This window comes from Pelodiscus sinensis, chromosome 9 (assembly GCF_052426305.1).
Source record: "Pelodiscus sinensis isolate ZL-2025 chromosome 9, ASM5242630v1, whole genome shotgun sequence".
Classification (NCBI taxonomy): domain Eukaryota; kingdom Metazoa; phylum Chordata; order Testudines; family Trionychidae; genus Pelodiscus; species Pelodiscus sinensis.
The window spans coordinates 23,038,729-23,060,059 of NC_143060.1; the positions used below are offsets into that span (position 1 = coordinate 23,038,729).

The following is a 21,331-nucleotide window of genomic DNA, read 5'->3' on the forward strand; positions in this document are numbered from 1 at the left end:
CCTTCTGCATCTTCATTCCTTATTTACAAACTCTCTGGAGCTCTCGCAGGGGTGCCTGGCTGCCCTCCCTGCGCTGCTGCCTCTGCATACGGGGAGGTGGAAACTCATGCTTCCCTCCCCCCCCGGCATGTAAACATATAACTGCTAAAAAATTCAGTGGTTACACATTTACTTGAATACACAAAATTGTAATATCCCTGCTGTAAACACTGGCTATGGAAGAAAAAAAATCTAATTTTGTTAAAGTGAACAAAAGCCACTAAAGCAGAGGTAGGAACATTTTTCAGTTGCGGGGGGGCAACAAATCACAGAAAAATCAGAGCCAAAAAAACCCCCAAACTCCTTGTGCGCGCGCGCACACACACACACACACACACACACACACACACACACCCTCTCCCCCCTCCCCCCTCCCGCGGATGCTCAAGTCCTGCAAGAGAGCACTAAGGCTTGGGGACACCTGCTACAGGGCTCAGGCATGAGCACCTTCTCTTCCCACTGTGCGGGGAAGTTCTAAGTCTCACCACAGGCCCGATCCAAATAAGACGGAGCTAGATCCGGCCCATGGGCCGTAGGTTCCTCGCTCCTGCATTAAAGTGTAGTGGCCACTATCTACTGTGGTGTCTGCTCCATAGAAACACATGAGCTGCTAGATGGAAGTGTTAGGTCAGGGATGGGCAAAAGGGCCTCCTCAGGCCAGATTCGGCCTGCCAAGTGGGTTGATCCAGCCCACGGAGGCCCTGCTGCTCCCTCACCCCCAGGCTAATTAGGATATGGGGGCAGGGGAAATCACACAAAGTTTCCTCCACCCTGCCAGCAGCACATGGCGCTTTGAAGCACCATGTGCTCCTGGCAGGGCAGGAAGAGACTTCACATGCTCCCCCAGTCCCAAACACTGATTGGCCTGGGTGCGGGAAGGCGCATGAAGTTTCCTCTGCCCTGCGAGGAGCGCGCGGCCCTTAGAAGTACTGCACGCTCCTGGCAGGACAGGAGGAGGCTTTATGTGCTCCCCCTCCCTGAGGCCCTGATTGGGCGAGGGGGGGGGCGGGGGAGGGACGAGTGGAGCACGGGAAGTCTCCTTCCCACTGCCAGGGGGATGGGTGCTTAATGTGAAAGGGGGGGCAAAGGGGCTCTCCCACCCCAGACCAATCATGGTCTGTGGGTGGTGAAGCCTGGAAGCATCCTGGCCCCAACCCTTCTGCTTGAGGCCCCGCCCCATCTGGTATGGCTTGGGGCCACTTCAAACATTTTTGAAGTGGCCCCCAGCAAAAAAATTATTGCCTACCCTTGTGTTAGTAGCCAGTGTTTTACCGGTTTTCTGGTAACTGGAGAGCAGGGATGTCACAAATATCAGGTATTCTTAGAAGAGGTCAGATGCCAACCATTTACAGGCAGTCCCCGACTTATGTCGGATCCGCACTTACGAACATGGCTTTTCTCGCCCCGGAGCTCACGGGCGGCGGGTCGCCACCCGTGTCCTCAGGGGGGAGAAAAGCTTCTCCCGGTCTCCCTGGTCTGCTGGGGGGTCCAGCAAAGGCGCTGGACCCCCCCAAGCAGACCAGGGACACCCGAGCAACGCCGCCGCCTGGGCGGCTTTGCTCCTGTCCCCCTGGTCTGCTGGGGGGGTCCAGCGGCTTTGCTCGGGGGCAAAGGAGCAAAGCTGCACGGGCGGCGGGGTCCCTCCACCTGTGCGGCTTTGCTCAGGTCTCCCTGGTGTGCTGGAGGGAGAGGAGGCGCAGCAAGTGCGCCCCCCCCCAGCAGACCAGGCTTTTGTTGCGGGACGCCTCGGGTAGAGCAGCTGGGGTGCTGCCGGGTTGGTCCTGTGGGAACCTACCGGGCAGCGCCCCAGCTGTTCTGTCCCAGGCTCCAGATTCAGCAGCTGTTGAAACTGATCAGGTGGATTCCAGGAAGCTGGGGGCAGAGCAACTCTGCCTCCGGCTTCCTGTAGTCAGCCCCTGGTCAGTTTCAGTGGCAACAGCTGAATCTGGAGCCAGTTCCAACTTACATACAAATTCAACTTAAGAACAAACCTATAGTCCCTATCTTGTACGTAACCCGGGGACTGCCTGTACTACATATGCAGGCCCACCAGTGGCTACAGGGTAGAGCATTAACCAGCATCCTGGAGGAGGCTCGCCTGGATCTTGGCCTGAATGTTAGTGTGCAAATGACAGCAGGAGTGAGAAGGAATATATGATGTCTTGAAATGCCCAAACGGAAAAGAAAATACGTAGTAGTGGGACTAAGAAAACAACCTCCCAACCCTTTATATATTGAAAGCTTCCTGCAAATTAACAATTTAATGCTCTTCTTTTAACTCAGGGCACAGTGATGTTGTAATGGGATTGGTTTCAGTAAATTGTGATGATCTCTATGAAAGGCTCAAATTCTTACAAAATGGTAAGTAGCCAACACAGGAAATTCTTTTAAAATATATTGGATCCATGTATGTCTGTACACAGCAGAAAGCATGCGGTGTATTTACAGATATGAAAGCTATGTATCTAGACTACACATTATCAGTTTCCAAAGCAGTAAAATGGGGATAAAGGCTATTGGCCTTTTATAAAATGCTTTGAAATCTACTGATAAAAAGCAGTATTTACTATTTCCATGTATAAGCAGGGCAAATATTTTTATTATTGTCAGGTGTTAGAACAGAAAAAAAACAGTAAAAGAAAATGGTTATTATCCTTTTAATTATGAGGGGTCTGGATTAATAAAAGCTTCTGTACCAGCCTCTGTTTCTAACACTATGGATGAGATCCTCCATTGAAGTCAATGACAAAACTTCCATTAAGTTCATTGTAGCCAGGACTTCACCTCATGTGTTTAAATTTATCCCAAGTCATCTATTGGCCTATGTGAAATATGTCCCAGTGCAGGGCAACTGCACCTGCATTCCTCTTCTGTGGTGCAGCATGGGCACCTGCTCTCTGGCTTCTAGTTTCTTAGACATTGCCTTTTTTGTGTAGGCACCCATGTCTCACTCACTTCTTATTGGAGTATTTCCAGGCTGTACTGTTTCCTGCCTTCACCATGTTATATCCAGCAGAGAGATGCTTCCTGGGAATATGCGCTTGCTTTCTCTACAGAGACTGATAAGAGTCATAAGTTATCACATAGCTCTTTCTGCACAGCCTATTTTAGTCTTTAGGTAAAAGTGCCACAGACAAAACCTATAAATAAAAAAAGAGCTTACACACTTGTTAATCTTACTAGAGATCATCCCAACCCTAATATGGGATCTTCAATACTCCAAAGGGCTTCTCCTTGTTTCAAGTTCATTACCACTTTAGCTCAGAACAGTTTAATGGTGCCTCATTAGACCAAGACCTTCCAGTCCGTCCCTAAGGATTGGGTCCCTGTCCATTTGCTGGATCAGAAAGCAGGCCTTGAGCCAATTTGAATCTAGGCCATTTATCCAAAAACCCTTGCTTTGCCTGATTGTCTCTGGAAAATCAGTTTGAACTAGTATACATGGGGGTGACCTCAAAGGGCTTTTAGTGAAGGAATTACAATAGTATCCCCCTCTGACTAGAAAAAGGTACATACAATTCCATAACCACCCCCACCCTACCCCCATACAAATACAGTAGACCCTAATGATATTAACCCTAATTCAGTAAGGTTGCTTAAACATTTATCTTTTTTTCCATAGTTTGTCCAGGATATTACAGGATCTGGTCATCTGTTACACAGAGATGTTTATGATCGACCTATCATAGTTATCTTTTAACTATGGGCCAATTCAGCAGTGACCAAGGACTACCTATAGAAATGTCTTAAATGAGACTTGGATCCTGGAAAGACTTGCATACATGTTTAATTTTTAGGCTCTGTGAGCTGTCCCACGGACTCCAATGGGAATTCTCAGCATGTAAAGATAGGCATGTGCATAAGTTCTTTGCATGGTCAGGGTCCTAGATAGCAAACTCAGGAAGGAACTGTCTCAGTGCCAACAAAACTGCGTATTTAGCTCCACTGTACTAAAAACCATTAATAATTACCCTAATCTGTTGAGGTAGTTCTTTTCCAATCAGCACTGAAGCAATATTTGTTCTGTGGCTTAACAGAGGACTTGTGACTGCAGGACTGCCAGGACAGTGTCTTACTAAACTAACTTAAATATTGCTTTTCTTCCCCTTAACTGCCTGAAAAAAATGTCATTACATTTATATAAGGGGACGTATAATTATTAAACTACTTTAAAAATGGATACCAGTTACATAATCCATTTTCCTTTAGACTCATGACCAAATCACCCAGAGTGTAGTTTTTATTTCCTTTTGTATGCTAAATTGGGAATCTTATGTTTTGGCAACTACATTTTTTTTCTGTCATCTATGTAATTTTATAAATTCATTTTTATCCATTGCATAAAGAGCACTTCGTATTCACCCTGCCTCATGTAAGTGTAAACAAAGTCTGCACTTACAGGGCTTAACTCAAAATAAGCTATGTCAAATTGAGCTACATCAATTGCGTAGCTTATTTTGAAATAGGGATCGTCTTCACAGAACTTATTTTGAAATAGAGCACTCTTCCTCCGACTTCCCTTATTCCTTGTACAATGAGGATTACAAGAGTTGGAGTAAGAAGTCCTCCAGCTTGATGTATTTTGACACTCTTTCGAAGTAACTGCCTGCTGTGTAGACGCGGATTAAGTTATTCCAGAATAGCGCTAGTTATTTCAAAATAGTGTTGCAGTGTAGATGTACCCAAAGGAGTCTAAGTGCCTTCTGTCTGGTGAGATTCATCCCAGAGGAGTCACTGTTTTAGTTACTGCCTTTAGCTCTTATATCTGGGAGTCAGGGAGACACAAGCACATGTAGTTTTCCCCCTTCTTTCCCTTGTCTTGTTTTAAAGTTTGAACGTTTTGTGATATCAAAGTACTCTGTTTGAGTTTCTACATATGGGGTCATATTCCATCCTAGGGTAAACAGGAAAAGTTCCCATAGCAATCAATGGGAATTGGATCTGTTTACATCAGGGTCAGTTTGGAAACTAAGACATATTTAATAAAGTAGAAAAGTTTTTATATTTGTAATATTGTTTTATTTTATAGCCCTTGGAGCAGTTCCATCTCCTTTTGATTGTTTCCTTTGCAATCGGGGTTTAAAGACGCTACAGATTCGAATGAAGCAACATTTCCACAATGCGCTGGCTGTTGCTCAGTACCTTGAATCAAATCTCCGAGTAGAAAAAGTCATTTATCCTGGTAAGTTGCAAGATTTCTGAAGAGAAGATTATTTTGGTTCTGGCTCTGGAACAAGATGCTGCAGTCCTAGGTGTTGCTGATAGAAATCAAATTCTATGGATGGTAAGTCATTGCTCTGGCATATACCTTTATTTTGCAGTTGATTCTATGTTTCTTAACTCTTGAAGGTTGTTTTTTATGTGCCTTAAGTGTGGCTTGCTGTTCTCTGATGCAATTTTAACAGTATAAGTAAACCAGGTTATACAATATGTGACTAATTTCAGGACTGCCCTCGCATCCTCAGCATGAGCTAATGAAGCGTCAGAGCAGTGGCTGTCCTGGGATGGTCACCTTTTACATTAAAGGAAATCTTGAACATGCTGAAATCTTTCTCAAGAATTTAAAGGTAATTTCCCCTCCATATTAATGAAAACAAACGTTATAAGAGAGAGTCTGATTGTGGCTCAGTTAGGTTCTGGTAGGTAGGGTAGTGAAAGTTGAAGTGGTTATCAAAGCAGGGATGGTCTTATATGTTTGTGGTACCACCCAAAATATTAGTTTTCCAATCTAAACAATGGATAATTAGAAGATGGCACACTAATGAGAGAGAAGAAAAGGAAGTATTAGCACATTTGAGTGCTTACTCTCAGAATTGGCTCTTGTAGCTAGTTTAAACCATGTGTAGCTATTAAAAGTATTTGCATATATTCCAACAACTATAATGCAATTTGAAAGCAGAAAACAGAACCAATTACTATCTAAATTGATGGTCAAATTAAGGACTTCTCTTCCTCCCATACCATGCCACCCATCACTGTCTCTCACTCTCCAAATAAAATCACAATTGAAATTTCAAATAATCCAATAACATCCCACAAACAAAACTTTGAGTATAAAATTAGCCTTTCATCCTGTTCTGGAAGGTCAATCATCTCTGCCTCTGTTTGATTAATAACAGGAAGCTAAATCCAGAATCAAGGGTTGCCTCCCTTTGAGTGCTTGCACTGCCCGTCTGTCAGCATTCTGGCTAATTAGTTGTTGGGCTGATGCTTAAAGAAAGAGGTATTTTCTAAAATAGATTGGGTATACATTGAGTGAGTTGCTCTGAATGCAAAAGAGGCAAGAGGAACAATAGCAGGCTTGCTGCTCCTGACAGCAGCTGCTGTATTCTCAGCAACCACTCATCTAGCATATATTTCTGAATGCAGCAGAAAGTACTCAGACATTTGGATTCTTCTCCAGATTTCTGGATTTGCAAAATCATGATTAATTTTGTGAGAAAAGAATTTTGCTATCTTTCTGATTCTAGTAAGCCTGCAAACAAGAGTAAAATGCCTTTGAAATAGTGTTCCATCAGTTCTGCCCTTGATTGGGCCCAAGAAAGTGCAGCGGTATGTGAAACTATAAGAATTAATAGAACAGGAGAGGGATATGGAAAAGAGAAAGGGGGAGTAATTTTAATTTAAAGTTTTGGTTCTGTTCTTGCATTCTTCAAACAGGTTGATCTTATCTCCTCTTTGATTACACTCAAAGCTCAAGAGTGCACCCTGGTTAGCCACAACAAAAACTTCTCCCTTGAGTAATTTACTTTCCCTTCCTTCTCTTCTTTAGGCAAACTAAGGCTAATGCATTTCAGACCCCAGTAACTTTTTGCTAGTAAACTACATACCAATTATTAGTTCTTACTTCATCCAGTATTTTTTTCCATGGTATGAAAGTTTTTTGTGGTTTTCTAGTCCAGTGAATTCCACTTCAAAATTAAGTAAATTATAAGATGCCATTGCCTTTTTTTGCCCTACACTGTAGCTTCTTTAAATCCTCTTGCCTTTGTTTCAAATGAAAAACTGCTTGTTCATTTAAACTTGAACTTTTATATTTCCTACGATAGCTTTTTGTGCTGGCTGAGAGTCTGGGAGGATATGAAAGCCTCGCAGAACATCCGTAAGTCATTCTTCCTCTTAAATCTCTACTGGAAATAATCCTTAAATTGCACATGGTGTGGAAAAAAAGCTTCTGTTGGATTTTGTGACCATCTTGAAACTAAGTAATGTTTAAAATTTAGATGTTTCACTTTGTGACTAAGCACAAAAGAGCTAATTTTTATATCACACAAGCATGTTTTATGGCTGGTCAAAAAATGGAGCAGTGATGTCATTTATTTTAGAAGTTTAAACAGTGGAAGACTCTTGTTTTGAATAGTAGAGTATGTTGTCAGCAAGACCTTCCCAGTGACTTCTTCACCAACATTATAGTTCTGTAAAATGCCAGGGAAAAGGATCAGCATAAAGTGTCCTTAAAGCCCTGGTTTTGTCTCAGGGGAAATTCCCCTGTTCCAGTCATTGTGGATGATGGTCGTAAGCCTGCCTTCTAAGCACCCTCTCATAAGTCCTGGTGTAGATGGCATGCTAGGGATGGAGCACGGAGCAGAAACAGTCATAGTGCAGAACTAGCTGTATGTCTGCTCCTCTTCTGGACTTGTTAGTGCACCTCCCTGTCCCCCAATATCTTGGGTCTCAAGTCTTTACTTCACTGTTGTGGAATTCCCCAATTCTTCCACTCTCAGTGGTGCTGGGTCACATTCCCCAATGTACCAAACATGACTGATCAGAGCCAAAACCTAGTTGCATCCTATCTGCAGTTCTTCTCTTCAGGAGATGTGACCGGTAATGAATATAGTGACCCAGGCAACCTTTGTCAAACAATATATTGTTTAGTCTGAACAGTAGGAATGTAGACTAGGATACGAGAGAAGATTTTGTTTAAAAACAAAAAACTGTCTGCCATAGGTGCTGATTTCCCCTCTAATCCCCACCTTTCCCGAAGCCCCACCCCTTGTCTACCCCACCCTCATTCCACTTTTTTCCCCCCAAACCTTTGTGCCCTTCCTCTGTCTTGTCTTCTCCCCCATCTACACTCCTTCTCCTCCCTCCCATAGCTTCCTAAACATTGCGAATCCGACGTTTTCAGCATTCAGAAACCACTGGGAGGGTGAGGCAGGAATTTGTGAGAAGGGCCACCAGCAGCCAGGAGGCATGTAGGAGGATGGGAGGGAAGGAGCTTGACTGCCAGTGGGTGCTTCGTACCCACTAATTTTTCTCTGCAGGTGCTGTAGCCCCTGATAGGGATATTAACGGATAGTCACTTAACATGATAGTTAAGTGGTTACTTGGTAACAAGTGATGCTTACTGGGTAATGGTTAAACTGCTACCTGGGAGCAACCCCTCCACCGTGCAGCCCAGCCATAGATAGAGGGCTGCTCCAGCCCCACTAGCCCCCTCCCGCCCCGTGCGTGGCTGCCAGCTCCCATCCTGTGTGGGCTGGGAACTGGCAGTCCCTGTGTGGGGATCTAGCAGCTGACATTCCAGGCCAGGCTCCAGCAACAGCTGAGCTCCTTCCTCAGTGCAGGCAGCTTTCTTGCAGGAAGATTTTTTTTCTGTAGATCGGACTGGGTTTGCAAGCTTATCCCTCTCTGGGGAGGGACGTAAAAGCATGTTCCCTTCCAGCGGCAGGACGGGAGGTTGAAAGTAGTGCAGAGCCCAGCGCTGCTCCTGCTGTGTGGGCTCTGGTTGCCTTGGACTAGCAGTCCCAATGTCTTCACCTCCTATGTGAAATAGGGATGTTAAATATCTCTTCCCGCCCTCCATTTCTGCCTCTCTTTGATAGAGGTAGCAAGGTGGGGGAAGCGACTAGTCGATTTTTAGTCAGCGTCTGCTTATTGAATAGTCAACTAATCAATTAGTCACTTACATCCCTAATGTGAAAAGCTTCTCCATGCCTGTGGGTGAGGTGGGAACAGGCAACTCAGCTGTGCTTACCTTTAGGATGCAATACAAGCACAAGTATTCAGGAGGGTTGGGTCTCTGCTGATGCCAGATTGGTTGCTTTCAGTTTCACATGGCATCCAATTGACTGGTAACCAGTGTTCCATATCTTTTGAGGTTCAGTTTTACTATTGTAAGACACATCTGCTATTCTAACTGCTTACTCAAGAGGGCACACTCCACACACAACTAAGTGCACCTGTTTTTCATACCCAGTAAACTTGTGTATTTTAATTTAGGGGTTGTAACAGTGCGTCATTGCTTGACACTAAATCATTGTGTCACACTAGATCATTCTGGGCTTTAAAGATGAAGTAGCTATTGAGTCTTTCAAGATATGTGCTTTTCTGTTAATGTCATAGCTATTGCAGCCAGTAGTGAAAGTGAATTTAGTATGGACTGACTGCCAGTTTGAAGTAAGGAGAATATATAGGAAAAATTGGCCATTCTCTGCACAATGTGTGTACCATTGTCTTCTTTTGCCCTTTCATATGGACTCACTTTCCACTGAAATCAGTGGGAGCTGTCTCTCTGTAAGAGCAATATTGAGTCTCATACCTGTAAAGCTATATTAGCTCTTACATAAGACAGAAGAAACCTTCAGATTAGTTGCTTGGAGAGGAAACTCTCATGCATTCTTTCCTATGTGTCCCACTTTTGAAAGTTGAGGAATCTCTTTGTTTAACTCAGTTCTCTTCTTGATTCCTTTCCTGGTTTATATAGGATCAGATTTGCCCACAATTTTTGCTCACTCCTGGTCGATAGCACAGATTTGTAGGTATTAGAATTTCAGTCCTTTTTCTCTTCAAGAATCTCTTGATGGTCTCTTTCATGTCCTTGCTTTTTCACCTCTCTTACTGTGTCGTTCCTGCCGTTCTCTCTTTGCTAGTCCTCCTTCTCCCCTTGTTATCAATATGTCCAGCCTAAGACCCAAATTAAGCTTCCTCCTATTTCTTCCTTCTTTGTAAGACCCAGTTTCCAAACCATAGATCAGGCAGGGACAGACACATGCAGCATACCCTCTTTCTTTCCATTAGTAACTTACTCACTGGTCTCACAGTACTCCTGCCTCTTTTTTCACTGCCAGTTGTCAAAACTGGGTTCTTATTTTCAGTTCTCTACATTAGCATACACTTAATGACAATGTATTTCCCAAGTACACAAATTCTTTCTTCCTATTCATCCTCTTGCCTGAAACTTGAATGAATAGTTCTGCTATCTTTATTACTTGCATTATTTTAGTTTTGTTTGTGTTTACCTTTAAACCATGTTTTTTAAACACCAGATGCCCACTTCCAACAGGAAGACTATTTGTTATCACAGGTATTTATATTTTTCTAAACATTAAAAAGGTTGTTGGAGTAAAGAAATATAGGACTTTGCTTCCTTTTCCAGATGAAAACTTGGCACTATAGTGTCTAAAGTATCCCATTTTTCCTTAGCAGTCATAGTCAAGGTAATGTTGTACCAGATTCTCAGCTAGTACAAACCAGTAGAGCTGAAGTAAAGTCAGAGATATGTAGCTTTGCCTAAGCTCAGTATCTCAACCATTTTTTATCAAGTACCCATTTAAAAAAAAAATTGTAAGTACCCTTTTTAAAAAAAATTAGAAGTACCCTCAGTATCTACAGTTTTCAGACACACACAATTTTTTTCTACCGTTTCACCACATTTGTTTAAACAACTTAATCGTAGCCGGGCGGGCAAGCGATGAAATTTTTGGGTGTAAAAATACAAAAAAAAGTGCTGTAAAACTTAAAACAAAAATGTAGTTTTCTCCAAATTTCAGTTGTGTTAGCATACCCCCCAGACTTCTCGAGTACCCCTAAGGGTACTTGTACCACTGGTTGAGAAACACTGCCCTAGCTCATATCCCATTGACTTAATTAGAGCTATGCTAATTTGCATTATTTGAGATTTGAGCTTTTGACAAAACTGCTGTTCAGAAAATAATTACCATTCTTGGCAAATAATTGTAAAGACTAGCTAAATTAGTTCTTTAATAAAGCCCCTAATGAATAGTGGTGCACAGAAAGGCTATTATTTTCTTTCAGGGCCATTATGACTCATGCCTCGGTTCCTGAAGAGGAGAGGGAGGTTCTTGGGATCAATGATACTTTGATTCGCCTGTCAGTTGGTTTGGAGAACATACAAGATATACTGGAAGATCTGGAACAAGCTTTGAAAGCTGCGGTAAGTCATGTTTAACTTTAGTGCCTGTTGTTTACAAAAATTATTTTCCTTTTGCCTTTTACTTACTGCTTTTCAAATTATCATTCACCATTTATCTCGACTCAGTGGAACACATTTACTCTAGAAGATAACTAACACAACAGTGCATTACTAAATAATTATCGTCACTTAGTTTTTAAAATATTTTTAAAACCCTGACTGTATTTTGGGGTTTTGAATTTCCATGATTAATATCCTGTTTATACATCCTTTATGCAACATCCTGTTCAAAAATTGGATAGATAAAGATTTCTAATATATTTGATACTTAAAAGCTGACAGTAATAGCAGTGGTACTTATGATTGATAAGGCTTAGGCATAGAAGAGGTTAACAAGTGTATGCATGTCTAATAAGGAAAAGAACTGCAGGAAATTAGCTGGTAAATGTTTTTTTTATTTAAGCTAGTGAATTTATTCTTAATTCTTGAAAATTAAGATCTGTGAAAAGTTCAAATCTTACACACCCTAGAGGTCTCTCTTTTTTGTATAAAGAGAATGTCATATGCATTTCTTTAACATATGTCCTTTAAAACACCAGATTAGAAAAAACAGCAGTAGGAATCTATATATTTTAGAGTGTGTTTGTCCGAGAGTCCATTTGTTCCAATATTTCTCCTAAACAATAAGGGATAGGGCCACCAAATTTGATATTCAGCTTCCTCTTCTAACTTAAAGCCAGGCCAGGGTTTGGTTGTGCCAGGAGAACCTGAAGCGCTGGGAAAGGGACAGTTTTCCATAACATTCAAAGGGAGGGGATGCTTTCAGAGGGATGTAATAAGAGTGTGGACACTGGGGGCAGCCGTATCACCATAAGGGAGCCCCTGCTCCAACCCCCCTCCACTGCAACACTGGGGGGGAGGAGAGGAAGAGAACAGGCCCCTGGCAGCTTGGGGTGGCCTGGGGATGAAAAAACAAGCCCTGGGAGAGCTGGGTGGGGGAGACAGTCCCTGGGAGGTGGGAGAGAGAGAGGAAAAAACAGTTCCTGGGAGATGAGAAGAGATGGCCTGGCGGATGGGGCGGGGGAAGAGAAAACAGGCCCTAGGCAGGATGGTGGGGGGGTGGCCTGGGGGAGGAGAGAGAAAACAGGCTGCTATCCCACAGCATCCTGTACCCCCATATTCCCAAGGCCCTGTCCTGAAGGACCTGGGCAGCACTGGGTAAGTCTGCTAGTTGATAAATATTACTTGCTTCTTCTATGAACTTGCAGAAAATTGTACTCTCCATTGCATGGGTTGGCATTGTGATTGACACCTGCTCTCAATGATTGTAGTGTTCTCTGCAAATTCTTCTAATAGAGTGGACCAGGCATAACTTCACAGTCTAAAACAAGGACTCTCTTATTTGAGTTGGAGCACCAAACTGGAGATGCATAATAAAAAATAAAAATCAGCACCAAGTCCTGATATTGCATTTTATTATTTGTATCATGGTGCTTGTGATGGATAGGAGGAGTGCAGGCCTTCTAAAAGGTTAAACTCAGGAAGCTAGGGTTGTTGGTGGCAGGGAGCCAGAAGAACCAATGAGATACATGCTGAAATTTAAATTGTAAATATATACCTGTAACTGTTCGCTCTGTCGGTCTGAAGTTGAGCCAGGAGTTGAGACACAGAATAATTTAAACCCAGGCAGGACTACCATGCTTCCAAGGAATTTGGACATGGAAGTGGACTAAACCAGGAAGGGATCTGAGTAAATAAAGGGAAACGTGTATTTAGTCATGGTTAGGGTATTTTTCTTAATTTTTGTGGTTTGGTTTGAACTACTCTGTGTTATTCTGACTCCCCTCCCCCATTCACTGTCTAACAGTTGTTCCCAGAGATTTTCTCTGTTTTGTTTCCCCCTTAGTTGCTTTGTAACACCTCTCAACTAAGTACGCTTTATTAAGTATAGCTTTTGTTTTGTTAATAAAAATCACTTTAAGGTGATTTGATTCTCGCGTCCTGGAAAGGAACAGGGGCTGTGTGTGTGTGTGTGTCTGTCTGTCTGTCTGCCTGCCAAAGACGAGGGGTTAGCTACCAGAGATTGCAGTTTGTTTTCTCTGTTTTTCAAGCTCTCTTTTATGGTAAAGGAACTTGAGGTTACCCTTCTGGAAGAAGTCCAAGTGCTTCTTCCTGGGTTCAAGAAGAAAGAGGTTTTCTTTTGTTTCACTTGGTGGTGTCAGCTACCACCCAAAGCTGTGACTCTGGGGAGTTTTTTTTGTAAGCAGAGCATATAGAGGCACTGTATTTAAGGTCTTTGCGAGCCCTCACCTTCTGCACTCAAAGTGCCAGAGTGGGGAACATGGTGGTAGCGGTGGGATCCTTGACATGGTGGTAGCGGTGGGATCATTTTGAACCAGAAACACAGACCTCAGACTTTTAAAAGGACACTTTTTTACCCTGCTGTTTGGAAGTTTGGGGACTTTTTTTTCCCCTCTTTTGCTGCCTGACTGGGAAAAGGCACACAGAAGATTAAATCTGCACAGCCAGAGAGTCCAAACCAAACAGTTTGATTTTCAGGGTAACTGGATAGCTAGGCTAGAGTAGAATGGGGAAGCAGCCCAGTGCATGCTTTTGCAGTTGGGCAGAGTAGCCCTAGAGCAACCAACCCTCCCTAGGTGAAAACCGAGGTGCAAACAGACTCCGATCAGGGCAAGATGTCCACTTCTGGGGAAGACTTGTACCCTAAGGAAAGGGAACGGGAGAATGTTCCTATGAGGCCCAGGGAAGGTAACCTTGTGGAGGCAGGAGCAGTGAATGGCCATTCCCCTCCCTCACCACTGTCTTCGGGATGGAAGACAGACCTCTAACTTAGAGCGAGATGTAGTTCTCCCTAAAGATGAAGGACAGAGAAGTGGAAATCAAGTGGTTAGAAGTTGAAATGGAGAAAGCTAAAAGGCCAGACACTCCCGGTGCACCACCCAACAACCTTGCTCCAATCACTGTACAACATCCCGGGAAATTCCCCCATGTACCAGGTGGGAGATAATGACTTTTCTAAATTTTGAGGGGGCTTGTCAGGATACAACATTCCCCTCCTCCCCCCCCCCGATCAGTACATGATAGAATTAAGATCTCAAATCACTGGTCCCTTACTAGAGGTGGCAGCTGACGTGCCAGGAAACTACATGAACAGTAATGAACTGTTTAAGCAAGAGGCCAGACTAATGATGGGCCTCATTTCTGAACAGGCCTATTGTCAGTTCAGAGGCCTAAAGTGGACTCAGGACATGCCATTTCCCATACATGCCCATTGTGTAGCCAAAAGCTGGAGAACATGGATCTCAGGGGAGAAGGCTGACACCTGGGAAGAGTTCTATCTCCTGATGAAGATGGAACAGTTCCTAGAGGGTGTTCCTGGAGAGATTAGAGGGTACATCCTAGATGGAAAGCCTCAATCCCTAAGAGAGGCAGGAGTGCTTGGTGCCAGATGGGAAAAGCAGTATGGAAAACAGATGTCTGTGGTCTCTCTTGAGGTAGACAGGGACCTTCCTTGCGAGGTGGATTCTTGGAGGACCTCCTGTGGTGGGATGCCCCCTCTGGACATCCCTTATGGGAGAACCAGAAGAGGCATCCCACCACAGGGGGTCTTCCAAAAATCCACCTCGCAAGGAAGGTCCCTGTCTACCTCAAGAGAGACCACAGACATTCCCCCGTCCCTCCGCCCCATCCTCTGGCAATCCACCTCACTCCAGTGATGAGCCAGTTGTGCGATGTTTTAAATGTAATGAACTGGGGCATGTAAAAGCCAACTGTCCCCTGGATGAAGCAGCCAAGGAAAAGTCAGCCTTCGTTACACATACAGGACTGTATAAGTTTAATGTTCTCCCTTTCAGGCTGCGCATTACATCTGCAACCTTCCGAAGGCTTGTGGATAATCCACTAGCCGGGTTTGGGGAATTTGCAGTGGCCTATCGGGACGATGTGGCTGTATTCTCTAATTCACGGGCAGAACACCTCCAAGCTGTCTTCCAGTGCCTAAGGGAGGCAGGGCTCACAGTTTAGGCCAAAAAAGTCAAATTGGCCTAAACAGGGTGACTTACTTTGGACACCAGGTGGGTCAAGGAATCTCTACAGGCTAAGGTAGAGGTTATCCAAAACTGTCAAAGAAGCAGGCCCAGTCCTTCCCCGGTTTGGCCGGGTATTATAGGCGATTTGTACCACTCTGTCAGATTGCTGCACCACTAACAGACCTGACCAGAAAAAAGCAACCAAACGCAGTCAAGTGGACTGAGAAGTGTCAGGAAGCTTTTCACCTGTTGAAGGCTGCTCTGAGGTCTGACCCTGTACTCAAGGCCCCAGACCATGACAAACCTTTCATCATCACTATGTATACGCTAGGGCATGGTGTGGGGATAGTTTTGATGCAAACAAGACTAGAGCAACAGTTCCACCCTGGTGTGTTCCTCAGTAAAAAAAAAAAAAAAAAAAAAAACCACTGAGAGGGAAAGCCACTGGTCTGTCTCTGAGAAGGAATGCTATGCCATTGTATATACTCTAGAGAAGCTACGGCCATAATTTGGGGACAACGCTTTCATCTGCAGACTGACCATTCTGCTCTTCAGTGGCTTCATTCAGTCAAAAAGACTAACAGGAAATTCCTTCACTGAAGTTTGACTTTCCAAGATTTTGACATACAACACATCTTAGGTGCATCTAACAAAGTGGCTGATATAAAGGCAGCATGTTTGAGTCTTTACCCAGAGACTTTCAGCTGCTCTTCCTCTTACTACTTCTGGACTTTAGAACATTTATATAGTCTGCAGGATGCCTGCTGTCTCCTTCTGTCTGTGGGCAGAGGAGTAGATAGAGACATCGGTGTTCCTAATAAAACCTGTGGACTCAGACCTTCATTCAGCAAATCACTAAAACCTGTTGTTACAGGGTGTCTGACCTCTTTAAAGGGAGATAGAGCCAGCATCACTTGTGCCGTAATGAATTAGCTGCTTCACAGCCTTAGGGGGTATGATTATGGTGATCAGGTGATAGGTTAATGGACAAGAGGCCTTACAAAAGGGCGAAGTATGATCACTTGGGGGTGGGGAGAAGCCCGAGGGAGGTGTTTGTGGAGAATCTAGCCTTAAGAAGTCGCTATTTTTGGGGAACTAGCCTACAGGCCCATGTTATATTCTATACTGAAGTGGGAGAAACATTCCAGGGTATTTCAGAAAGAGGCTAAGGACAGGGACCAATAGGCAGTCTGAAGAGGAGCCAACAAAGGTGAGAAGAACCTGTTTAGCCTGAAAATTTCGAGTTGGAGTTTTGTTATCCTGGAAGGAGTTAAGTGTGTTTTGTGGCATGGCCAGAAATCCAAAGCCCACTGCCCCTCCCCCAATATGGACCTGTAGGTAAAAAGTAATGGGGAAGGGAACTGAGAAATGTATACATAGCCAGCAGGGGAAACTGAGTCAGACATACTGTGTAACACAGGTGCTTAATGTTAATCATATAGATAACCCCATCCTAATCAGTGAGAAGCAGTGATTGAATAAACTAATAGCACCAAAATGTTGGCCCTTCCAGTTATTCATGAAGGAATTGATCCTGAAGGGAGCTGAGTACCCACAACTAGAAATGACTGAATAATGAGGGTAAGGGGGTTGGTTTGGGGCCTGAGCTGAAAAAAGTTTAAACTTGAGACTAAATTTTTTATATTTTGTTGGGTGGTGTTTGACTTTTTTATAAATTGGCAAAAATGACATTATTAAATGAAAAATCAAAATGGTTTGTTTAGACATCCTGGAATTATTTCAGCCACATGAAAATAAAAGGCCTAGACATCTCTGGAAGAAAACATTTAGGCTTTTTGGCCAAAACTATTTGCTGAAAACTTTGGTGCCCTGAAAAGTCTACTTTTGGGGGAACAAATTTAATATTCACAAAGAAGTTCTCTCAGTGTTCTACCCATGGTGTGTGATGTCACAGGGAGGTATAAATTCTCAGTAATACCCACTATCAGGCCAAGAATAATAATCCTTTTCAAGTATGAGCCAAAGCTTGTTAAAATAATGGCAAAATTCCCTTTGACTTTAATAGGCTTTGGATCAGGCCAATGAAGACGTTAAGCGACTTGCTTAAATTAATACAGCAAGTCACTGGCAGTGTTTAGATCTCGGCACTACTTTACTACCCTGTGCCCCACTCACAGCATCATGCTATTGGCCTAGTAAAGAAAAGAGCACCAAAAAATAACAAAAACACAGGCTAGAGATAGGGTCCCTCTATGTGCGACATGAGGATGGTAAGAGAGATACCTGAGCTCTGCTGTAGTTGTAATTGATTTACAATAGCTTGAATTACTTCACTATGCTTGTGGAAATATGTTCTGTAAAATATCATGTGCTATGTTTGCTGATTTGAGAAATCAGCCAAAATTGAAGTTTTCTGAATACTTTTGGTAAAACAGGCAAGCAGCCGAACCAATCTATAAAACTAGGAGTATGAAAATATCTATTGCTAATATATGGCCAGCTTCTTTTTGTGCTAAAACAAACAGCTTTGCACTATTAGAGAATAATATAATTATATCATACTTCTCTTTTGTTACTGCAGCTCCCAGAACATATGGTTCGCAACTAGGAATCAAAGACCTGAAATTGGAAGCTGATCACTACACAGCTAAAACACCAAGAGAAGATTAAATGAAAAGCCAAACCACTGAGTTTCCTCTGATTTGCCGTTAAAAATGAAAACTTTTATCCAATCAAACTTTAGATACCAAAACAGTCTTTATTTTGTGCTTTTAACTTCACTCTCCAGTGGCTCCACATGGGTCAAATGGGTACAGCTTCACTCTTCAGTGACTCAACATTGGTCATGCATTTCTGCTTTTAGATGTCATCCTTTTTTTTTCTCCTTCTCTTATGACTTGAAAGGTTACTGTCCTTTGACAGTGCTTGTTGATCTGAGATCAGCTTTGATGTATACTCAAGATCTCACAATACATTTTAAAAGTTGAGGTTTGAAATGATGGACAATGGTGAGTGCATGCTTTAAGTATGTTCATACAGTCTGTTTCTTTCATCATCCATACTGCAGGATTTATTTTTTAAATCAGCTATACCTCTAAATGCTAAAGATACATTTTGAATGGTGTAGGATCAAAAACTTTTTTGAATGCAAATATATCTGGTTTCATTTTGTGCAATACTGAAAATTGTTAATCGTAACATATCAAATACCTAACACTGTATCGAGTCTGAAATTTTAATTGACTGTGTTATACTTGAAAAATTTCAGTCTTAACTCTTGTCTTACCAACAGAGAATTAGTTTCTGTATGCTTGAATTTTTTAAAGTGGATAATTTAATTAAAACAAATTAAATAGGGGCAGTTGTCATAATGCAGACTACAATGATAATTTTAAAAACATTAAAAATAGGTTTCACAAAGAAAATGGACTCTAGGCCTTTTAAAAGAAAAATCTGTTACACCAAACACTACTTCTCTGACCTTTTAAAAATCCTTTATCTAATTTTCTTAAAAATTAGTTCAGAATGTTCAGTATGAATTGTAAATGGAACATGTTAGTGAATAACATGAATAGGACAAAGCCATCATTCTTTGAGCAGTGCAACCTTTCTATAGAGATAAGCTGTTATTAATATTTTACCATAGTAATCTTTTCAGTATTAATCTTTACTGCAATCTCAAACCTGAGATCCTCACTGTGGGTACATCTACACAGCAGCGTTATTTCAGAAGAACATTCATTATTCCAAAATAACTTTGCAACGGTCTACGCAGCAAGCCCATTATTTTGAAATAATTTCACAGTAACAAGAGGCTTATTCTGGATTCTGTAAGCCTCATTCTACGAGGAATGATGTCTATTCCAAAATAGTTATTTCAGAATAGGATGCATGTAGGCAGGGCAGCTGGAGTTACTTCAAAATAAGGGGCCGCCAGGAAATATCACAGGTGTCCTGCTGGCCCCTCTGTCCACACTCATCACAACTCTATGCTTCCCTTCCCCTGCAGCTCTTAAAGCTTCAGGCAGAAGGGAAAGGGCTTGTGACACACAGCAGGCTCTTACAGCCCTGAGCCACCCAGCAGCTGCCACTGCTTCACATTGGGTCAAAATGAGCGACTCTGTTGCTCCCACCGAGCCTTCCACTACTCCCAGGGAGCAGTCAGTCTGGGGAGGCCTACCTTACTCCTGACACCAGGGTGAGACACTGTCCCACTGCTAGCAGGAGACTGGGGACATTGAGACACACACACGTGCACTCATGGGTGCCACACGTGGGCATGCCTGTATGCTCAGGGCAGCACCCACTCCCAGGGACACCGCAGCGAGGCCCAGCAGCGTCTGCCTCTCACACACATGGCATGGAGGGAAGCCCAGCTGCCCCAGGGCCTCCCTCCCGCCCACAGTCTGGCTAGCACCTTCCCATACCTGCTTGTCCCTGGGACATAGGGGCAGTGAGTCTCCCCCCGGGGACATCTGTTCTCATTGTTTGTCTTATTTCCTCAGAAAGCATCATCATCCTTTAGCTATCATGCCCTTCACTGGATATGTTAGAAACAGTACAGACCATCTCTCATCTTTCTATTCATCATCATTTACAATTAAAGTATTTGAAGGTGCCTGTTACTGTAGCAGTCAGTGACAAATTAAGTCCTTGTACAGAAGGACTTGTAGAAGGAAACTAGCAGATCCTTGCCAGTAAAATTGTTCTAATTTTTCTAGACTAGATTACTTTCATAACATTTAACCTGCCAGACACTATACAGACGTATAAGAAAACAGTCCTTTCCCCAAAAAGCTTGCAATATTTAGACACAGGTACAAAACTTAGGGGGAAAGGAATTAAAATACAAGCAACACCTTGACACACACCTTGCCCATTTTTTTTTTTGGATGTATCTAAACATCATTTCCCCTCTCCCTACTCAGAAGTTTTGCTTCTTGTATTTGTTCATATTTCATAGGCTTTCACATCAGCCATGTAGTGCAGCACAGGATACATATATGAAGGCACCTGCCTGTACATGGGTCTGAAATTCAGTGGGGTTCTGAGCAGGGTCCATCCATGCAGGATGAAGTTCAGGGCTGGGTGATATACTCTGCCAATGTCATGTGTGGAGGTTTAAAATATGATTACTTATGCTGTGATGGCCTCAAATCCTGATTTGGATATCACCTGCTTCATGCTGAGCTACAAAAGTGATTCAAGGGCAGAGGAAAATGGCTTACAGTGAAATACTTAACACATTTAACTTTTAGCTTCTGAAAAAAAAGACTGAGGGTCTGTCTTCACTCTTTGTGCTGGAGATCAACATTCTGGCATTCGATTGAGGCCAGTCTATTAGAGACCTGTAAATAGAATGCGAAGGCAGCTCCAGCTGGTATCTGTATTCCTCACAGTGGTGAGGAGTAAGGGTAGCCGCCTAGCTCAGCTTAAGGTAAGCTGATTCCAGCTATATATTCTGTGAGGCTAGAGCTGCGTACCTTAAAATGGCCTTGCAGATCTAGTGTAGACCTGGCCTGAGAGTAGTCTTGATTAAACCTTCATAGAACTTGCTGGGTACAAACATTCTCTTTAATCTAGTGAAGAAAAGCATAACAAAAACCAATAGCTGGAAGCTGAAGCCAGAGAAATTCAGTTTGGAAATGAGGTAAAAAATGTTCACCAGTGAAAATGATGAACTGTTGGAAGAAACTACAAAGGAAAATGGTGCATTCTTTATTTTTTTCTTCAGATCAAGACTGAGTGTCTTTCTGAAATAAATGTTTTAGTTGATCATTAAATACCAGGCTGCATACAGGAGTAATGGGGTGAAATTTAAGGGACACTGATATACAGGAGGCGATTCCAGACAATTTAACTGTCAATCTGTAAAAGGAGTATAGAATGGTGGTTTCCTGCATTCTGTTAGGCCATTGGGTTTAGGTCGTGACTCCATGAGCAGCTGTGATGAATTTTAATAAATATTATTACACTGTATAAGTGTCTAAGAGTTCCAAACATAGAGCAGGCCCCCACTGTGCTAGGCAATATGCAAACACGGAACACCCTTTGCTCCAAGGATCTTACAATCTAAAACTACGGTCCTGCAAACTCTTATGCCTAATTTTATTCCAATGAGTTGTTT

The 21,331-nt window shown here is 42.9% G+C and overlaps 1 protein-coding gene across 2 annotated transcripts in view; it reads left to right on the forward strand.

Annotated features, from left to right (window-relative positions):
- CTH (cystathionine gamma-lyase) overlaps window positions 1-18,562 on the forward strand; it is a 34,206-nt gene extending 15,644 nt beyond the window's left edge. For both annotated transcript variants that reach the window (XM_006121065.5, XM_006121064.5), the window contains 6 exons: window positions 2,323-2,400; window positions 5,069-5,221; window positions 5,485-5,606; window positions 7,089-7,141; window positions 11,077-11,215; window positions 17,786-18,562. In XM_006121065.5, coding sequence (XP_006121127.1) covers window positions 2,323-2,400; window positions 5,069-5,221; window positions 5,485-5,606; window positions 7,089-7,141; window positions 11,077-11,215; window positions 17,786-17,812 — 572 coding nt within the window. In that variant the 3' untranslated portion in view covers window positions 17,813-18,562. The remainder of the gene's footprint in view (window positions 1-2,322; window positions 2,401-5,068; window positions 5,222-5,484; window positions 5,607-7,088; window positions 7,142-11,076; window positions 11,216-17,785) is intronic.
- The last annotated feature ends 2,769 nt before the right edge of the window (window positions 18,563-21,331 follow it).